Here is a 19,865-nt window from a genome sequence, read left to right as displayed (position 1 = left end):
ACAAATATTTTGAGGAGATATATTTTTTAAATACATGTGTTATTATTTTTACACAGAACCTTTTATATAGTATAAAACTGAATTTACAAGAATTGAGATGTGTTTAGGGGCTCCTAGAAACTAAAAAGTACGAAACTGGTCTATTTCATCTGTTGAAACAAAAAAGTAAACTTTATAACAGTTTAGAAACTAGAAAAACAATAATAACACCAGAGTGACCTTCTAGTGCGGCGTAGTGAAAAACATTGGTAGCTGCGCATAGTGAAAAAATTAGTAGCTGCGCATAGTGAACAAAAAATTGGTAGTTACACATAATTCAGCACAATGGATTGCGAATTAAACCAGAATATAGGCACTGGTGTTCCATCGGATGTTTAAACACTTTTTCTAAATTATTCATTGGCCAACTTTCTTGTGCATCTATTGCTTTGTTTATTATAGGATCCCTAATAACATATGAGTCACATAAAGAACAAACTTTAAACGAAAGTATCATCAATACATTTCAGTTAATCCCACTTTTTACTGCTGAGGTTTCGTGTGTATTTTATATAGAAAATAACATATTTCAATCTATTTTAGGTCAGATTTTTACTCCGAGTGCTGTGACAAGCAGAAGCATAAAAGTAATCAGTATGGTGCAATATGAGTATCACAACGGTGGGGAACGATATAAAAGAAATAAATAATATTAAGGTTAAATACTTCGACTTTGTATGGTTTCAAAGTGCCTGAATAAAATAATGAAAATATTTTGAGTTCTAACCAATCTTTTGTTGCTTTCAGAAAACTAGGATGACATAATCGCGTCCATAGTTGTTTTACTGAAAGACAAGCGGGTTGAAAGAATTCACAATGCCGATTAAGAATTTTGTGCACAGTTTGAGCTGTACAATGTTTTAGTGTATGTTCCAAAATAAAATAGCGCTGTTTACAACATATAATGTAGTAAATGAACATAAATGCCCTAGATATAGTGGTTCAATTTTTGACCAAATATAGTCTCGTTCTCAACGATTGTGACGTAGCACAGTTAAGGTTCTCCCAAGGAAGAGCGGCAGAAACTTTGTGCATAAAAGAAAGTATTCTAATAAACAGATTAAGACCACAACTTAAACAGTTTCAAAAGTTAATTTGTTGTCACGTGACAAACGTATATTAATTTTGTATCAAAGCACACTGGTCATGTTTAACATGGATTTCGTGTTGTTGTTTTTTTGTTTGTTTTTTTACTTTTCCAGACATATATCAACATGGATTTCGTGTTTTTTTTGTTTTTTTTTACTTTTCCAGACATATATCCCTTCTAGAAAGTACTCTTTACGTCCCAGCCAGACGGTCAGCATTTTGGGAGGACGAAACTAGATGTTAGCAAACTAAATGGGAGGACACTTAACAAACTAGATGAATCACGAAGAAACTTCACTTAAACTTAATCTCAGTTCAAGTGGGAAAATGTTCTCCGTGTTATTATTAGGGAAAAATTGTTCTGTTAAGAACTATATAACCAGAAGTACTAGTTTATCACAAAATCTTAAGCTCATACATAATGCATTATGTCATATATTTTATTCCTTATTAATATTTTGAAAGGCTTTACAGTTAAATTTTTGAGTTACCGCTGAATTCGAGAACTTATGTTAAATCGGGGGCCTTCAAGATTACAAATCCGTTAAAAATGTTCATACATTAAAAAGTCAAAAAAATGACAATGACAAGAACATCTAACAATCACGTTAAAACACAGACAACATTTGTTTAACAACACGTTTAAGCTTTTATAATTAATCATTACTCTACTGCATGTTATGATAATGTAAAAACGACTTAAATGTCTCCTTGTGTCATGCAACTAAATTGTACTAAAAATTAGGATACAAGGTAAGTAGTGTTAAGATTCAAATAACTAAGTACATTTGTTATAAAGCATTGTTGTGCGAGCATTATGAGTTCTCATTGTTGCATGTTTTTAGAAGGACATGCTCATTTGTACACAACTTGCTGTAAAGTTTGTGAGAAAAAAGTGGGATATACTACCAAGAGGATTTATACTTTGTATCAGGCTTTGTTGAAAATGACAGAAATGCATGAGTTTCAATTATACATGAACAATCTGAAACTATCTAACTACTACAGCTTTGTGCTTGTAAGCGGCCAACAAGGCAAACAAAAGAAATATGTTCTACACATTACATACGATAAATAAAAATGTTTTTTTAAAGTATATATTAATTATTCACGTTAACATATCATCATCTATATTGTACACAAAAACACACATTTTTTACATATCACAGTTTTCAACAAGGACCTGTATATGCATTAGCTCGTAATTTATAACTTATTAAAACTCAGCAGCTTTAGCACCCACATCTCTAATTAGATCTCACCAATACTCAGCTTTAGCAGCTAGGTATACAACCAGAACATGAAGCTCCGATTTTAATGACAGATTTGAGGCGATTTGATATACTGACAACTAACAATCGAGATACAGGCTTTAGAAACCCGACTGGAACTCAGTTGTGGCACCAGATTCTTCAGTTAGTACTCAACAGATGACCGGTGTAACTCTGGATCTTCCTTTAGACCTAATGGGAAGTTAGCTGAATTATTCAATTCTCATGCAGAACACAGCGAGGAGCTAACTTTCCTCATTAAATTCTACGAACTGGTTCTATTATCAGTTCAACATTGAAAGTTATGTACTCACTCTATTTCATCACAATGTTTTCATTTAAAATTCAACAAGGACTTGAACAAACCAAAAGATCCCCATTCAAATCTAAATAAAAACTTATTTGTAATTATTCAGAACTCTGTCTCATATTTTGGAGATCCTGTTCGATCAAAGGTACTTCTTCGTTAATGCTGAGCATGGTTTGTATAGTAGATTGTTCGGGCATTTCTTTCATATCAGTTGGTGTAAAATGCTCATTCTCGGGACTTTTACCATAATTCGAATCAGCAGGGTGACATTTAATTTCAATGAAAACATCTTCGATGTCAGAATCTGATTCACATTCTTCTTCTGTTTTTAATTTCTTAAACGAACTTGGTGACACTGGTGACGCCCTTTCACAGATAATATCATCAGAATATTTTTTTATTGTTGTTTGACTTTCTGAACACGACAGGTACCCTTTGGATTTTGGCCTTAATTGACATTGACTTCTAACTTTTAGGCGCTGCAATTTTTGTGTGCTTTGGCTAGACAGAGACCTTAACAAGCTAGGTAGGCTTTTCAATGAAAGTTTTTTCAGTGAATTGTCGGATGCAACTTTTCGACCTAAATTTAATTTACTATCAGATCCAATGTAAGTCATACTTTGGGACTTGGGATTTTGAATACAGTCAGCACTCACACAAAGGTGGTTAGCGTTGAGAGAGCTTTCTACACTGACTTGTAACTTCCCTTCACTTCCTCCCATTACATCGGTGGCAGACGTCCTTAGCCAGTTGTTTACTTTATCTTCTAAACATTCCTTTTCTCTGTCTTGTGAAACATTTCCTTCGATTGCAATATGGGGGTTTATGGTGATCTCAGCATGTTGAGCGGAAGAGTCGGGGATTGAAGTGTCATGGGTGTTTGACGAGTCCACTTTCTGGTCGCCAGTGGATTGGTCACTAGATAACAACACCTGATCTTCTTTTGACGTCAATACTTCACTACTATCCTCGTGGCTGGTTTCTGCTAGTCTGTTATAAAAGCAGTTGAACTTATCTTCTAGTTCTTTATTCTTAAATTTCAAAGAAGAACTAGGATCTTTTTTAGCACAACTAGGACATAGTCCTTCAGAAACTGTAGGTCCAACTGGTGGCGACTTTTGAAGAGACCTAAAGTCATATCTTTTTCCAAGCACACGTGGAACACAGGTGTCGTCAACTGCAATCTGACGACATAATTTCGGATTTTCTTTTGCTGCACCAACCATTCCTCGTATGAATCTGGTTTCTCCATTCACAAATGACCTTTCAAGAACATTTGAAAATGGCCGAGTTCCGTGACTTTGTTCAATTACCACAGGACCAAAAAGATTTCGATCTCTAAGCCTTGCGAGTCCTGGCCTAACGAGATGAGAATCAGATCTATCACTACTTATACTTGAACGAGACATGCGAAACGTAGAAGTTGAAGAATCCTGCCTACTACAAGACATGTTGGAATCTTGAGAATTCTTACGGGTAAAATTATATGAGTTTCGTCTTGCACCACGTTCCAAAAGTCGCAGTGGAATATTAGTCTGACGCCAACTATCTGAACGAGATGAAAAATTGTCACTGGATACACTAGCACCTCTTTTTGTGGTCCGTTCTATATTTTTTTGTATCTGTGCGATTGCGAACGTATATGTATTCGTATCGTTTTGTACCTCCGGTTCTTGACAAAGAAAGTACCTCATCGCAAATGCTTTCCAACGACTTCTGTATTCCGTTTGTTTTGGTTCATCGACGACCTTGTGTTGACCACACTGACATGTTGGTTGGTCACTATCAGCACTTTTACGGTCAGCAGCCGAGTTTGTATTAGCAGGTGTATGACGATTAGAGAAATTGGAACTGTGGCGACACCTTCCAATTCCACGAGTAACCCTTGATTCTTCTATTCTTTTACAAATAAGCACACAGTCTTTCTTAAACTGTTTAGTAAAAATGGCGTACAGGAACGGATTGGCACAACTATTTAGAGGAAGGACAAATATTGTAAATACTTTAGCTTCTTCCAGCGAAATCAAGTGAAGCCCAAAGACTGCTGTTAGTGAAAAGAATGCTATGGGAGACCAGCAAACAAAGTCGGTAAAGACAAGAAGAGCCATTCTCTTTGCAATTCGTGAATCGTTGGAATTCCAGGCTTGTGATCCTCTAATAGCACAATACATCTTCAGGTAACAGCCCATTAAGATGACAAAAGCGATTCCATTTATAAGGATGAGAAATACGACATATCCGAGAGACACTTTTGATTCTGTCTCAAAAGGCAAACAAACAGCAAATTTTTTGTAGTTACTTACACCACAGAGAGGCATTATTGCCATAATTAAAGCAAATGTCCAGCCAGCAGCCATAATGTATGCAGCATGCTTTAAAGACAGGCGTTTGTTCACGTACATGGCGTGAGTTATGGCGTAGTTCCTCTCTAAAGTGATCACTGACAAGGTGTAAACGGACAGTTCACTGCTGAGGACCCCCAGAAATCCCGCTATCTGACAACCTGCCGATCCTTGCCACGAAATTCCGTACACCTAAAAGGAAGACCAAATATTAAGTCAAACCATTAGAATATCTTAGGGTTAGAATATAGATTGACGATATACTCTTAAAATGTACTCGCTAAATACATTTCAAATATTATTTTAAGGTGAAAACTCCGGTAGTATTATCTTTTTTGTACTACTGTAATATCTAGTTGTGTTATAACTCATGTATAAAATTTCCATTATTAGCATTCCAAGTGTATCTCACAAATTATAGGCTGTGTAAGAAAGTAAAGTTTAATATATTTTTCTATGAACTGAGATGTCACAAATGATTTGTCACTCCTTTTAGTTGTGTGATATAAGCGTAAATGTGTAAGATTCTTTAACTCATCTGAATATAACTGTTCCCCTATGTGGGTCAGCAATAAGTTTATGGATTATTGGCTTTCTGCCCTCTAGCTACCGTGAGGAATCGAATACCGAATTTTAGCATTGTAAGTCCAAAAGTTATTCTGACCCACCTGGAGACAAACAACTTGTGAGATACTATAAATGGTAAATATCTATAAAACAGCAATATTTAATAAGTACAAATGAATAAACTATATGTGATATGTTATTATTTCTTTAATATAATTGATTACATATAAATACTATTAGATCGTAGCTATAGGAAGCAGTTTATTCATGAACAGCTACAGGAACATACAGGATACAGGAGTGACATATGATATCTTAAAACTATTATGTGTCTGTAATGGCTTTACTCCTTTATCTTTCTTGTTTTCGTGAATCAGCTCGTTCTTTCGATGTGGAAGCTTCACCAAGAGGGCGCTGAGAAAAGGTACACGTTTAGAAAATCTAAAACATAACAACAAAGGAGGTAGAGTGTCGATTGTACATAAGAAACCGCCTAGATCGTTACTGTTGTTACTTCTCCATAGTTCTGAAGTGCCCATACTACTTTCCTTTAGGCACAGTTCAGCTATGTTATGTTTGTTGTGATTCTCTTCTCGTTTTGATAAAAATCGTTTTTGTTGTTGTTTTTTATTCCATATTGAAAATAATTAAACATAGTAATATTTCATTTTTACATAAAATTAACTTACTTGAAATTCTCCTAATGTGGAAGCATCCACTACTGCTAGAATCCCAAGATAAATTCCCATAAAAAAGTCTGCTATGGCAAGATTACAGACGAGAAATCTTGGAACATCCATGATGCTCCGCCCAAACATTAAAACCACCACCACTACTCCGTTCCCAAGCATGGCGAGAAGGAACACAATCCATATTCCACAGCGTAGCGTCCACCAGCCAAACAAATCGTCGCAGGGAAGAAACGGATCTGAGATGAACAGGAAAATAATCACAGCTTTTTGTTGAAGATTTTAACTTGTTAGTGCTGGTCTATACAATTTGAATATATTAGTACCATTTGTTTATAATTACAATTGTCCATAAATTACAGAAACATGATACAACCAACACATGGCTACAGTTTGTAATATCATAATGAACACGCCGTTCCGTGGCGTTCTGGTTTACGAAACTTATGCAAATCACAAAGAAGCTGATTTCAAGTATAATACTGATATCATCATTCTGGCTATTTAGTTGGGATACACAGAGGGTATTAGATCCTAATTATACAGAGATAGTATTAGATCCTAATTATAATAGTAACAAGCACCTAAGCAAATCTCACGAGGATTCGTTACAATAATAACCTATTTAGAAAGCTTCAGTAAGCAGTGAGTTGAATTAACGCAAAGACAGAGTCGAGGTGAAACTAAGACAAATAGTATCCTGATTAAAGACAAACATCAAGCGTAACTACAACAGAGTTATTCTAGGTGAAACTAAGATAAATAATATCCTGATTAGAAACAAACATCAAGTGTAACTACAACAAAGTTATTCGAGTGATACTAAGACAAATAATATTCTGATTAGAAACAAACATCAAGTGTTACTACAACAGAGTTATTCTAGATGAACCTAAGACAAATAGTATCCTGATTAAATACAAACATCAAGTGTAACTACAACAGAGTTATTCTAGATGAAACTAAGACAAATAGTATCCTGATTAAATACAAACATCAAGTGTAACTACAACAGAGTTATTCTAAGTGACACTAAGACAAATAGTATCCTGATTAGAAATAAACATCAAGTGTAACTACAACAGAGTTACTCTAGATGAAACTAAGACAAATCGTATCCTGATTAAATACAAACATCAAGTGTAACTACAGCAGAGTTATTCTAGGTGAAACTAAGACAAATAGTATCCTGATTAAATACAAACATCAAGTGTAACTACAGCAGAGTTATTCTAGGTGAAACTAAGACAAATAGTATCCTGATTAGAAATAAACATCAAGTGTAACTACAACAGAGTTATTCTACATAGCTATCCGAGATATACATAAATTATGATGTATGGGTGGAACTTATTATTTAACCATGAAATTGGTGTTTAGTTTGAGTATAAGTATCACGTAGCTATAACAGTAACAGATATCTTATTTAGGCCCAGTATGAATAAAAGTATCACGTAATTATATTAACGGTATCTCACTAACCTGGCTGTGGTATACACTTGATTGGATAATGAGCCAGGAGCGTATCTTCACTGTTATAGAACGATTTGTAATCTTCAAAATATTCCTCTGCATATTGAGCCAAATTATCGGGAATCGCATAGTCTCTCCCAAAAGATTTCCAAAACTGAACAGCAAACTCTTCAAATTTTGATGAAAAATTATCTATCAAATAAAGAAGTAACTATGTATAATACTAACGTTAGAGAGGTTTGTTCTTACAAATTTTTCAACTCTTATACGAAAATCTTCTTTAGGAAACACATCAGTAAGGAATAGTTTTCTTATACGAGTAATTTTTTAATAATTTGTTTAGTGCAGTTACTCCTATCCCGAATAGATCATAAGAGCAAATACAGAAAAGAAAATATTTTATTAATTGATTGGTTAATAAACTGCTTTTAATTTTAATTTTCGTTCTGGTTTCTCTATTATAAGTTAGGAATTCAGAGGGTGGGCGGTGATGGTGACAGTAAGTATTATAGAGAGAAAGGGTGATTTTTTTCTAACAAAAAATAGGAACCTTTCTTCACCAAGAAAAAAGTTAATTATCCTAGCTTAAATGAAACTTACAGAATGAAAGTATTCAAAACTTTAGAGAACTAAGTATTTATTGAAAAACAGCAACTCTTACAGTAGGCAATTATAGAGTGATCACCATGTATGGTACACATTGAGTGTAAGTCTTACCTAATGATATTTCGATAATATGGGTCGAAACGTTCTAATTATTAAAATCAGTACTTTCATACTGTAAAAGTTGCTGTTATTGTACTTTTAGGGTAATTATTCAGTTCAGTAAGATGATCACTAGACATTGAATCCAGAAGATAGTACACTTTTCAGAATATTGAGAGTACTCTTTTTGTCCCACCCCTCAATGAGTTATACACCCGACAGTGACACCAATTGTCTATTTAATGCTTTTAATTTATAAATAACTCAGAACTTTCCAAACGGTTTAGTTTGTCAATCGTTTGTTATTAACATCTCGGGAAAAAAAAACGGTGTCGGACTTTTTTAATCAAGCTTTTGTTTTTTGTAGTAGTCTGTTTCCAGATGGTAATAATTATATATATTTAGCCAATTTGCATTATGAACGTCACGTTTACTGAATCTTATTGGTATAATAAATTCTTTGTTTTTCTTTGCTATCGATCATTGTGATAAAAAAAAAGAAAGTTTCATTCTTTAGAAAAATATGAAGAAAAATATATTAAAAACTAAAACTAAGATTTATACAAAGATCAGGGTTTCCGATGAGTGTCGCTCTTACCATAGCCTGGCCATACATCCGTGACGTTCGTACTCCACGTACTCATATCGACGTCATCTTTTGTCAGCCACACAATAGTCTCCTGCAGGTTGACAGGCTTCCCTGGCGTCTGGCGAGTCACTGACAAAAATGCACAGCAGTGGTATGAGTAGGAAAGAGCTAAAGTGTGAACACGAGGAAATGATTCTGGAGAGGGGAAGTCTTTCAGGTTCGGATTGTTAAACGTCTTGAGCTGACGAATATTTTGTAAACCCTTTGTCGGAAGCGTAGGAAACTGGTTGTTCCCTAGGTTTCTAGCAAGGAAGATAAAACATTTAGATCGATGTTAATGTTGTCGTCACGGGTTTAAAACAACACCACTGATGAATTAGTAAATACAACAAAAGCTATATTATGAAAACAGAAATTATGATAAAACACTTGTTTTGAGTTAATAACCAAGATATCGTTTTTTTTTTTAAAGAGGTTGCAGATGGTGGGTAAAGATTCACGTAGGTTCATTCACCTGCGGCACTTTGTCGAAGCAGGTTGTTGAACCTAATTTTACTATTATAAAAGAAAGTACAAAATAGTGATATCATCCTTTATATGTCAGCAATTTTTAAAGTTAATTTTTAACGAAGTGTTATAAAATCTAATATTAAACATAAATAAAACATTTTAAATAGCACCTAGGGTGTAAGAGTGTGTAGAACAATCGGCAAACAATTGTTTTACTAATTAGCAACTTCTTCATCAAATAATTACAACACTATATTATTAATTTCTTAATTTTTCTATTTATAATTGTATTAAGTTCGGTTTTTGTTTCCACACCTTGGCATCATTTGATTTCTTTTCTTGCTACGTGTAGTTAGCGTTTCGTTTTCCTTTTATAGTTCTCTCTGTCATCTCTATTTATTTACTCATAAAACTAAAAAAGATAAAGTAATTATAAACTAAAGTAATTATTTTAATCCATGAATTTCTCCCAACCCCTGGAATCAAGAATGTCTTTAATACTGGTGATAATTTGTTTTTTCAGTAATTTCAGTAATTAGTTTTTTACTATTTTAAATTAAAACAAATAAGGTATTTAGTTTCATCATCTTCTTGTCGACTTATGATAAAGGTATTTAGTCTCTTCCTCTTCTTGTCGACTTATGATAAAGGTATTTAGTCTCATCGTATTCTTGTCGACTTATGATAAAGGTATTTAGTCTCATCCTCTTTTTTCGACTTATGATAAAGGTATTTAGTTTCATCTTTTCTTGTCGACTTATGATAAAGGTATTTAGTCTCATCCTCTTTTGTCGACTTATGATAAAGGTATTTAGTCTCATCGTATTCTTGTCGACTTATGATAAAGAAATTTAGTCTCATCCTCTTTTGTCGACTAATGATAAAGGTATTTAGTTTCATCTTATTCTTGTCGACTTATGATAAAGGTATTTAGTCTCATCCTCTTCTTGTCGACTTATGATAAACGTATTTAGTTTCATCGTATTCTTGTCGACTTATGATAAAGGTATTTAGTCTCATCCTTTTCTTGTTGACTTATGATAAAGGTATTTAGTTTCATCGTATTCTTGTCGACTTATGATAAAGGTATTTAGTTTCATCGTATTCTTGTCTACTTATGATAAATGTATTTAGTTTCATCGTATTCTTGTCGACTTATGACATGCGTTACTTCAAGATTCCTTAGAAAATTAACTCTTTTAATATAGAATGAAAACTTGTTGGTTTTTATCCACTTGACAGCTTTATCCTCTTCAATAAGACCCGGACACATCAGCTCTATCTGACTAAGACATGGCACATTTGTCAGGGGTATGGCTATTGCTTAGCAACCTCATACTGCTAATCTAAGTTTCGTGATATTCTTGGAAACTCAAATACGCTGGTGCCGTGTATAAACCTATAGTACATACGTGGTAAGCCAACAAAGGCATTATTAAATAGTAGGTGAAGGAAAAGTGTTTTATTATGTTATTAAAATATTGACCAAATATGTTCATACGGTATAAAAAACACGACTTTGTTAATTAATACGATTACAATTTGAAAATATTTCAAAATGTAGAAATTCAACACGTTTTCATGTCTAAGAACTACGTTCAAATGAGAAAACACGTTCAAGGCTGACTGTCATGTGAAACACAAACCAGACTTGTGTTTCTGGTTGTGTTATTTCAGTAGAGTAGACGGTGTTTTTAGAGAAGTTTGCTTCTTCTGCAGTTAATATAGATTGCATGTGTGTTCAAGTGATTTCTAGGTCAGACGCTATTGATGTTTCTTGCTTGTTTAAAATGATTGTTGTACTTTTGGCAAGTAATCTAATGATGGAAACTGACGTTTAAAATAATTACCTTTTGAGTTTTAGTGTTTTCGCAGTAACATAAACACGTATTAAAAACATTAGACAGCATAAAACACTTTAGACAGTATTTATGACTTCTAAATATCTCTATCAGTTTGTTTGTAATTAAGCACAAAGCTACACAATGGGCTATCTGTGCTCTGCCCACCACGGGTATCGAAACCCGGATTCTAGCGTTGTAAGTCCGCAGACATACCGCTGTGCCACTGGGGGGCATCTCTATCAGTAAGTTATTCCATTGATTACTGACAAAATAAGATTCATTGTTAATCGAACAGAAACTCTGTTTCTCTGTTGTGTTTGAAGCCGTTTAAACACTTTCGATTCTAAACACAAAAAGTAAAACTGGAAGCTAATAAACAAACTCAGGATACTGGTAACGTTGGAAATTTAACAAAACAAAGCATCTTGGAACAATACACAAAACATTTCAAGTGCTTAGAGCTTCAGAGGTACTTAAAAACTTGCACGTTTATTTAGACCAGTAGGTGAGAAAGAAATCATGCGGAAAGGGTAACTTAGTTGAGTACAATATGTGAAAATTTCGATTACATCGTCATCAAGTAAGTAAAAGGCGCCAATTCGGACCTTTAGCCACCAGATAAAAATGTAAAAACCCGATATGACATAACGTAGGAAAAATATATCCAAGCTGCTTCTTTATGTAAGTGCTAATAATTATTATATTCGAATTCAGGTGCTAGTACTTTCGTTTAACAATCTAAAACAAACACATCTAATCAGCTTTTTTATAAAAGAGAAAACGAGATTTATAAAATCCGAACATACAGATCCCTTAACCGAGGAACAGAAACAAAGGTGTCAGGGTGAATCTCTTCTATCCTGTTGTTGGCAAGACTTCTGCAAAATATAAGGAATTAAATTTATTTTTATAGATAAATATTCTTTTTGTAAGAATAAGATTTATGCTGTTTCATACAATGAAAATTTAACAGTTTATTAATCAACCGAAGATTGTCCGAACTATAATAAAGTATTGAAATATTACACACTACACAACTGAAATTGCTTGTAGACATGCACCCTGAAAAACATTGTTTTATATATATATATTTTTTTTTTCAGAAGGTTGTTTCAGGTAGACGTTTCTGATTATATTTTCTAGCAAAATATCTGTTGCTCCTATTTGTTCTACAGAACAACTATACAAACAAAATATATTAAGGATATTGTGCATACAAAACATGTGCTAACAGCTATATATATATAGCATATATGATAACAAATAATTTTATTTTCACCATAAGTAACAAACTACAATTATATAAAAAGCATATATATTATTATTATATACAGAAATCCACAGATTCAGAGGTACAACACAGCGATTGTCTTCAAAGTCAGCTGACCGTTGTGGGTAAGATACCTTCCAGTATCGGCCTGAAATTCTTTATTTCCAATAGTTTTGTATAATTATTCTGAGATTTAAAAAAAACATCAGAACTCTGTTAGTTAATAAATGGATCTCTTGTACTGAGAGACGCCCACAAATCTTTACACAAAGTTCATCGAAATATTAATAAACTTGTATAGAAAACAATTAACATTTTAAACTATATTTTATATGACTAAAAATGAGACATTGTTTTTTTTTAATCGTAATCCAGGAACTTAATAAACTTACAAAACTTGTAGGACACTCAGTCCACGAAAAGCATCAGCAGGGATAATTTCTATCAGATTATCGCCCAGAAACAAATCAATTAATTTCTTCTGTTTCTGAAAAGGAGCGTTCTCCAGTAATCTTATCCTATTGTAACTGAAGTCTCTGTAAGAGAAACGTGAATACCCGTTAGCAACATGGAATGGAAAGAGACACACATAAGATTCCACTTGTTTCAAAGGGAAAGGTTGCTAGCGATATCAAATACAACTGGACAAGTTAAACAAAGTTTAAGCTTTTAATGTATTGGTTCATAAGGAAGTAAAGTAGAAAGTCCACAGAAATGCTTGAATGTTAATAAATTCACTCACCTAATAATAAATTACCCAGAAAGTATATATATATTTCACAAACATATTTATTGTATTGATGCTTTTAGAGAATTCACTAGTTATTTCTGTGACCAGTCAATAGAGTTAGAAATGCTCCCATATACAGGATCTACTTCATTTTTCCTGAAGAAGAAAACCGCTTTCAGAAAAACCCACGTACTGTTTACTTACGTTTAGTGTTTTTTTTCTTGTATTTGCCCAAAGCTATACAAAGGCTTGCCATCCCTAATTTGATCTGATAAATAAGAAGTAAGAACAACCAGTTAACAGCATCCACCGCCAACTGCTGGGTTTCTTTAATCAAAACGCACCCATGGCCCAAGTTGTAAAACGCGATTTTGCATCAGCGTGATGGGTTCATATTCCGGCTTTTTAACCCGTAGACCACACTCGGCCTCCACATTGTGCAGTAAAAGATATTTCATTTCGTCATTATTTTCACAGAATTATAACATTAACAGGTTAACCCGACTTTACAGAATAAATGGACAAGGTTGCCACATATTTAAAAATGACTAGTTTGTATTTATGGACTTTAGGACCATAAATTCTAGTTTAATAATATTCAGCCATAATTTAATTCAATTTTATTCAAATACTAGATAATATAATGTGTTTTAAATAAGTAATAAATTCTAACTGCAATCAATCTACTACATGAAAACGAAACACAAAAAAGCAAAAAAAAAAACGTTTATAAAAAAACGTATCCCTCTAGCATTAAAGATGTATGAATAATTAAAAAAGAAAACATATATATATACGTAAAAAAACCTACAGCATATAATATATTTGATACCATTAACTGACAATATTATCATGATATTTTTTATATTAAGTATAAAATAACTAAATAAATCATAAATTTAGCAGATAGTTTTAAAAAACTACAGCATATAATATATTTGATACCATTAACTGACAATAGTATCATGATATTTTTATATTAAGTATAAAATAACTAAATAAATCATAAATTTAGCGGATAGTTTCAAAAAACTTTAAACTTTTTAAAATACTCATTTCTCGTATATTATTAGATATTGCATCCAAATTTTTTCCCTACCTAAATTATTGAACATTGACGTATTGAATTTTTATAAAGTAGTATGTATAAATAAACAGTAATTCTTGTATCATGATAATGGATTTTCTTGTCATTTTTTTTTCAAGTTGCCGATTCAAATAATAGCGTTATAAACTTTTACAACGAGATTATATTTATGTTTTATTCTGTAACTACTTACATCAAACGAAGTTCCTCGCATTCCTCTAACTGTGGTATTGATGACAGACGATTTGATTTCAAGTTTCTGTAGCAAAGTACAAAGTAGTGGGAAACAATAAGAAGAACATGAAAAAAGAAACAAGTATACTGGTCTTTCAGTACATAAGCAGTGATAAAATTGTGATATTTTGAACGTAATACTAAGCCATTTTTCCTTGAAAAAAGTATTTAATTTATCTTTTTCCCCTCCCCACACTAAATGATATACAAAAAGAAATTTCTGGAAGGAAATATCGAAAAGAAAAATTGTAAGCATGAAATATACACCATGGATATCATCTGAATGATCAATGAGAAGTCTTTAGTATGTGAATAAAATTATGTAATATAAGCACACAAGAGTTTGAAAAGAATAGTTAGTACTAGTACTAACATAATAGTTTTTCGAAAATTGAATAAAATTTTGTAACAACACAATTATTAGAACGTTATAATAGACATATTATTAATTTAAAACCTAGATATAAGCTAATTAGCTTTTTATGAACAAAATGAGATATTATTATCTCATATTAAAGCTTATAAGTTATATTTACCTAGTACTAAGCCAAATGTTCTAATTAGCTTTTTATGAACAAAATGAGATATTATTATCTCATATTAAAGCTTATAAGTTATATTTACCCAGTACTAAGCCAAATGTTCTAATTAGCTTTTTATGAACAAAATGAGATATTATTATCTCATATTAAAGCTTATAAGTTATATTTACCCAGTACTAAGCCAAATGTTCTAAAGGATTATCTAGTTTTAACAATTTACAGATGGTGTTGCAAAGGCACCCGGACGAACTCACATCAAAATAAAACTGATAAGCTAACAAACTCTGTCATAAATATTGTTTATTTTGTTTAAATTATTATATGTAATTATTGTATGGATAGCAGACATTCAATACCTAAGTGATTTTTTAAGCACATTATAATAAAGGATCTGTTAATTTACATAATGTCATGAATGACTATTAACGTAATCAACGTTCACACTCACAGACTTTTAAGCAGTGGCACCTGGTGGCAGAAGTTTGGAGGAACAGTGTGCAGTAAAGCTCGATCTAAACGTAAGTGCTCTAACGCGTTCGTTTCTGTTAGATCTGGAAACTCCTCTAAATTCCGTACGTCAGAAAGAATGCTGTAAAAATATCAGTCGCGTGTTACACAAGAGAGCTTAATATCAGAGTTTTTTATTTTAAACTTATGAAATAAGAATTAAACATAAATCAAAACGTACAACTAAAGTTGTATGAAGTTACAATAAATAGCATTTCGTACCTTTCGCCTACATACATCAGTGAGAGTTTATGCAGCTAGAAACGGCGGTACCAAGGTGGCCATGTTACATGTTTGCTTCCTGCTGTTAGGTGATAAATTTAACTTAAAGAGAGGTAAACAGCTCCCCTAGATTTATTGCAGTAAGAGGTAACTTACCTTTGAGCTTACGGTGAAAATAATGTTAAACGTTGTAACACAGTTGAATATATATATAGAGAGAAATAATAAAAAACAACTTCTTACAGCTTCTTTAGGTTGGGGAGGCTGGAAAAAGTATAACGACCTATTTATTGCAGTAAGAGGTAACTTACCTTTGAGCTTACGGTGAAAATAATGTTAAACGTTGTAACACAGATGAATATATATAGAGAGAGAGAGAGAATAAAAACAACTTCTTACAGCTCCTTTAGGTTGGGGAGGCTGGAAAAAGTGTAACGACCTATTTCAGTCAATGGATTTCCTCCCATTTCTAGCAGGGTCAGCTGAGAATTGGACTTGAAGGCAAAATCTGGTAAATGTTTTATATCGTTGTTTGCGAAAGTACTAAAGACAAATATCAAAATGACTGTATGAGACACTACGTTTGTAAAGGAATATAGTAAGATACATACAATAATCAGAGATGTGCGTTATTTTAGTACAACTATCTCGTGTTACTTAAATAGTTCAGAAGACATTGATAGAAGCTGTCAAAAAATGACTTAAAACTTACAGATACTGAAGGAACTGAAATCGCTCTTTGAATTATAGAAGATATCTATTTTTTCATTATTTAACAATGGGTTAATAAATTACAATATAAAAATAATGTTAATTTATTCTTTTTTAGGAAGTTCTGAATATGTGTAGTACTTACAGTTCTCTCAAAGTGTGAAGAGTGGCCAATCCACTTGGTAGTTTCTTCAATTTGTTCCCGTCGATCTCTCTAAATCAATCGGCAATTTCGTTAAAATAGTCTTAGCTTTACAAGATGTTCTATCATAACCAAAACTATAATTTAGTCTTTCAAATAAAAGCATAAAAAATAATTGGGTTAAAACTGATAAACTATTTACTGAAGCTAGAAATAAAAATATTACTATGTCAAAAGTTAGGTTACAGAAAACACTTACAGATGAGTGTTTAATTAAGTAGATTTTTCAAGCCTCACGAATACCGCAAATTGAGAATATTTTTAAATCAGGTATTAAGCTATTTCAGCTCCTTATTTGAATCTTTTTACTAATAGAATTTCATATTTTCATAATGTGTTTATTATACAGTTAATATATAGATCCGTGAAGTTAAGTTCCAAAGATAGTAAGAACACCTAATGTCAAACACAATTTCCTTGGTCTACTTACAATACTTTTAACACTGTAAGGTCAGTAAATGCTTTCTCTCCAATAGTGTCGATCTTGTTCCTCTTTAGAACACTGCATGGTCAAGCAAATGTAAGAAACATATTATTAAAAGCAAAAACTCATAATACCAATAACGAAAGTAAACATTCAAAGATATTAAAAGTCACAAAATACGAGATTATTTGACATCATTAAAGAAAAGATGACATGTGATTGGTGAATATTCCAAAAGTCTAGAGTCAGTCGCTTCCAGCGTTAGGATGAAATGCTTATTCGGGAATCGCCTTACGTTACAGCTTCGAAGAGCTTTAAAATATTGGGAATATTATAATTAATCAATGTAGATAACAGCTTTTTTCCACATATTTAGCAACGCAAATTCAAAAACCGTTTTAAAAACTAAGCAGGAGTTTAGAGCACGAAAAGAAATCATAATTAATCAGAGCAGATATCATTTTTTTTCCTGAGGTAAAAATACTTTCTGTTACAAACACAAAGGAAGAGGCTTGAGACAGATAACTATTCCCCCAAAACTTTTGAACAGCAGAGAATCAGAAAATCCTTTATTCGTTCTGTATATTTTCTATACGTATAGACCATCTAGATTCCTGAAAACACACCTTTTTTTTTAATTTAAAAAATCCTTTTTACACAGCCTTGGATATTTATCAAAAAAAGGTACCATAATAATTTTGAACATATAATACTGTGTATCTCTAAATCTAGTTAACTACAAGAATGTTATAGACAGGTAGATCTGTCTATACGACAAACCTAAGTTGAACCATAATATTTCGGTATTAGATATGATTAAAAGTTAATCAAGCAACATTTATACTCAGCCATGTATAATGTACTTCACATTAGTTGTTTACTATGACACTACATAGACACACATGGAGCAATAACTTAATTTCACATTGACAATAATTCAATCTTTATAATAGTTCATTTGGATAAAGATTTCGGCTACAGTCACTTACAGGATGAAGAGGGTAGACAAATTCTGGAATGCATAATCTGGAATCTGCCTGATATTGTTGGAAGCCATGTTTCTGTAAAAACAAGATCATCTTATATATACTAATATATAAACCAAACTATGTGAAAGAGCCTGGGAGCAAATATAATCGAAAAATTGCTTGAAATTCTGATGTAAAGATAGTCACGAAGTTTCGTGTTGAAAGCTGAGGTACTCTTTCCTTTATTTTTAAACTACAGAAGCTCAAACTCCTGTAGTTTCAACTATTAAAGGTATTACTTGCAAAAAGTTTACTTCTTATCACATAATGGAGAGTTATTTTTTTAGGATATAGCATGCATTTGTCCTGGAGCAGAAAATAATATGGAAATACGAATAGTCTGAAAATATAGAAATCTGTATCGAAAACACAATTTGATAACACAATTTAAAATCTGTACTTTACAATCTTGAAGCTGCGTGTTTACTTAACTTTTCCAATGTTACATAAGGAGAGATGTAAAGTCTTCATATGATTTTGTATGATGTCTCTTAAACTTCAAGTTTTAATGACTTGTTTACATACCATTCACTATTGTTTAGTGTTGAGTAATTTGATGCTTTTGTCAGCTACAGCACTCACTCTGAAGTACTGACCTAAACAATGCTCATTTTCTACGAAAACACACGTAGGAAGCCCCAGTAGTAACTAATAGGCTCAAATGAAACATTGGCGATACTTTTGCTTACATTGTGTTTCCGTGTGATAAGTTATATGTTAGTAAGAATATTGTAACGAACATAGTTAGACCCTCTAAGTAATTTTCTTCATAAAATGTTTATTAAAATCCGATGGTTTCGGTAATTTTGTCTTTAACAAGTAAATTTACCTGAAATCTTCGATTGCGATAACAAGTAGTTATTAAATTTGTACTTACAATGCCTGTAATTTGGGTAAATCCTGCAAAGTATCAGTAGGTACTTCGGTCAGCTCGTTCTTGTCCAACCAGAGTCTTTGTAAGCTCGACAGATGAGTCAGACTAGCTTCTGGAACTCTCGTCAAATTGTTGGCACTTAAATATCTAGGAGAATTCATCAAGTTAGTCGGCAAGAAACTTCAGGTTCCAACATATTTGCATAAAATTGATTAAAATTCTGACATATTGATAAAAACTTGATTTAAATCCTAACATATCCATATAAAATTGAGGCTGCTTGTTTGTTAAAAGAATATTTTAAAATCCTGATATTACAAGGTTCAATGTTAATAAAATAGCTAACTTAACCACTCCTACGCTTGGCTGATAATTATTACTTTCTTTGCACATATTTTTAGAAAAATAATAGTGGTGAAAATAAGTGTGCTCTTGAATTAGTGTTATTAAAACTTATAGGTGCTTAAACTGTAGATGATTCTTATTAAATGAATGTTGTTTTGCAAGAAGAGAACAAAAACTCGGATAAAAAATAATAATTAATTAACTGACACGTCTAAATGAAAACTTTTATACTTTTATTTTATGCAAAGTTTCGTCAAGTAG

At 32.4% G+C, this 19,865-nt stretch overlaps 1 protein-coding gene across 1 annotated transcript in view; it reads right to left on the bottom strand.

The window, feature by feature from the left end:
* Positions 1–1,280: 1,280 nt before the first annotated feature.
* Positions 1,281–19,865, bottom strand: part of LOC106466536 (leucine-rich repeat-containing G-protein coupled receptor 5-like) — a 111,068-nt gene continuing 92,483 nt past the window's right edge. Inside the window, exons 5-17 of the mRNA XM_022394570.1 lie at positions 19,263–19,406; positions 18,347–18,418; positions 17,364–17,435; positions 16,877–16,945; positions 16,420–16,563; positions 15,740–15,880; positions 14,709–14,774; positions 13,091–13,234; positions 12,235–12,306; positions 9,084–9,376; positions 7,790–7,972; positions 6,308–6,546; positions 1,281–5,243 (exon numbers count right to left, since the gene is read on the bottom strand). Of these exons, the coding sequence (XP_022250278.1) occupies positions 2,808–5,243; positions 6,308–6,546; positions 7,790–7,972; positions 9,084–9,376; positions 12,235–12,306; positions 13,091–13,234; positions 14,709–14,774; positions 15,740–15,880; positions 16,420–16,563; positions 16,877–16,945; positions 17,364–17,435; positions 18,347–18,418; positions 19,263–19,406 (4,075 nt within the window). The 3' untranslated portion in view covers positions 1,281–2,807. The remainder of the gene's footprint in view (positions 5,244–6,307; positions 6,547–7,789; positions 7,973–9,083; positions 9,377–12,234; positions 12,307–13,090; positions 13,235–14,708; positions 14,775–15,739; positions 15,881–16,419; positions 16,564–16,876; positions 16,946–17,363; positions 17,436–18,346; positions 18,419–19,262; positions 19,407–19,865) is intronic.

The sequence above is a fragment of the Limulus polyphemus genome, unplaced genomic scaffold (genome assembly GCF_000517525.1).
Source record: "Limulus polyphemus unplaced genomic scaffold, Limulus_polyphemus-2.1.2 Scaffold2293, whole genome shotgun sequence".
Classification (NCBI taxonomy): Eukaryota; Metazoa; Arthropoda; class Merostomata; order Xiphosura; family Limulidae; genus Limulus; species Limulus polyphemus.
Note: the sequence above shows the minus strand (reverse complement) of the source record. Positions and strands in the feature narration are given on the sequence as shown.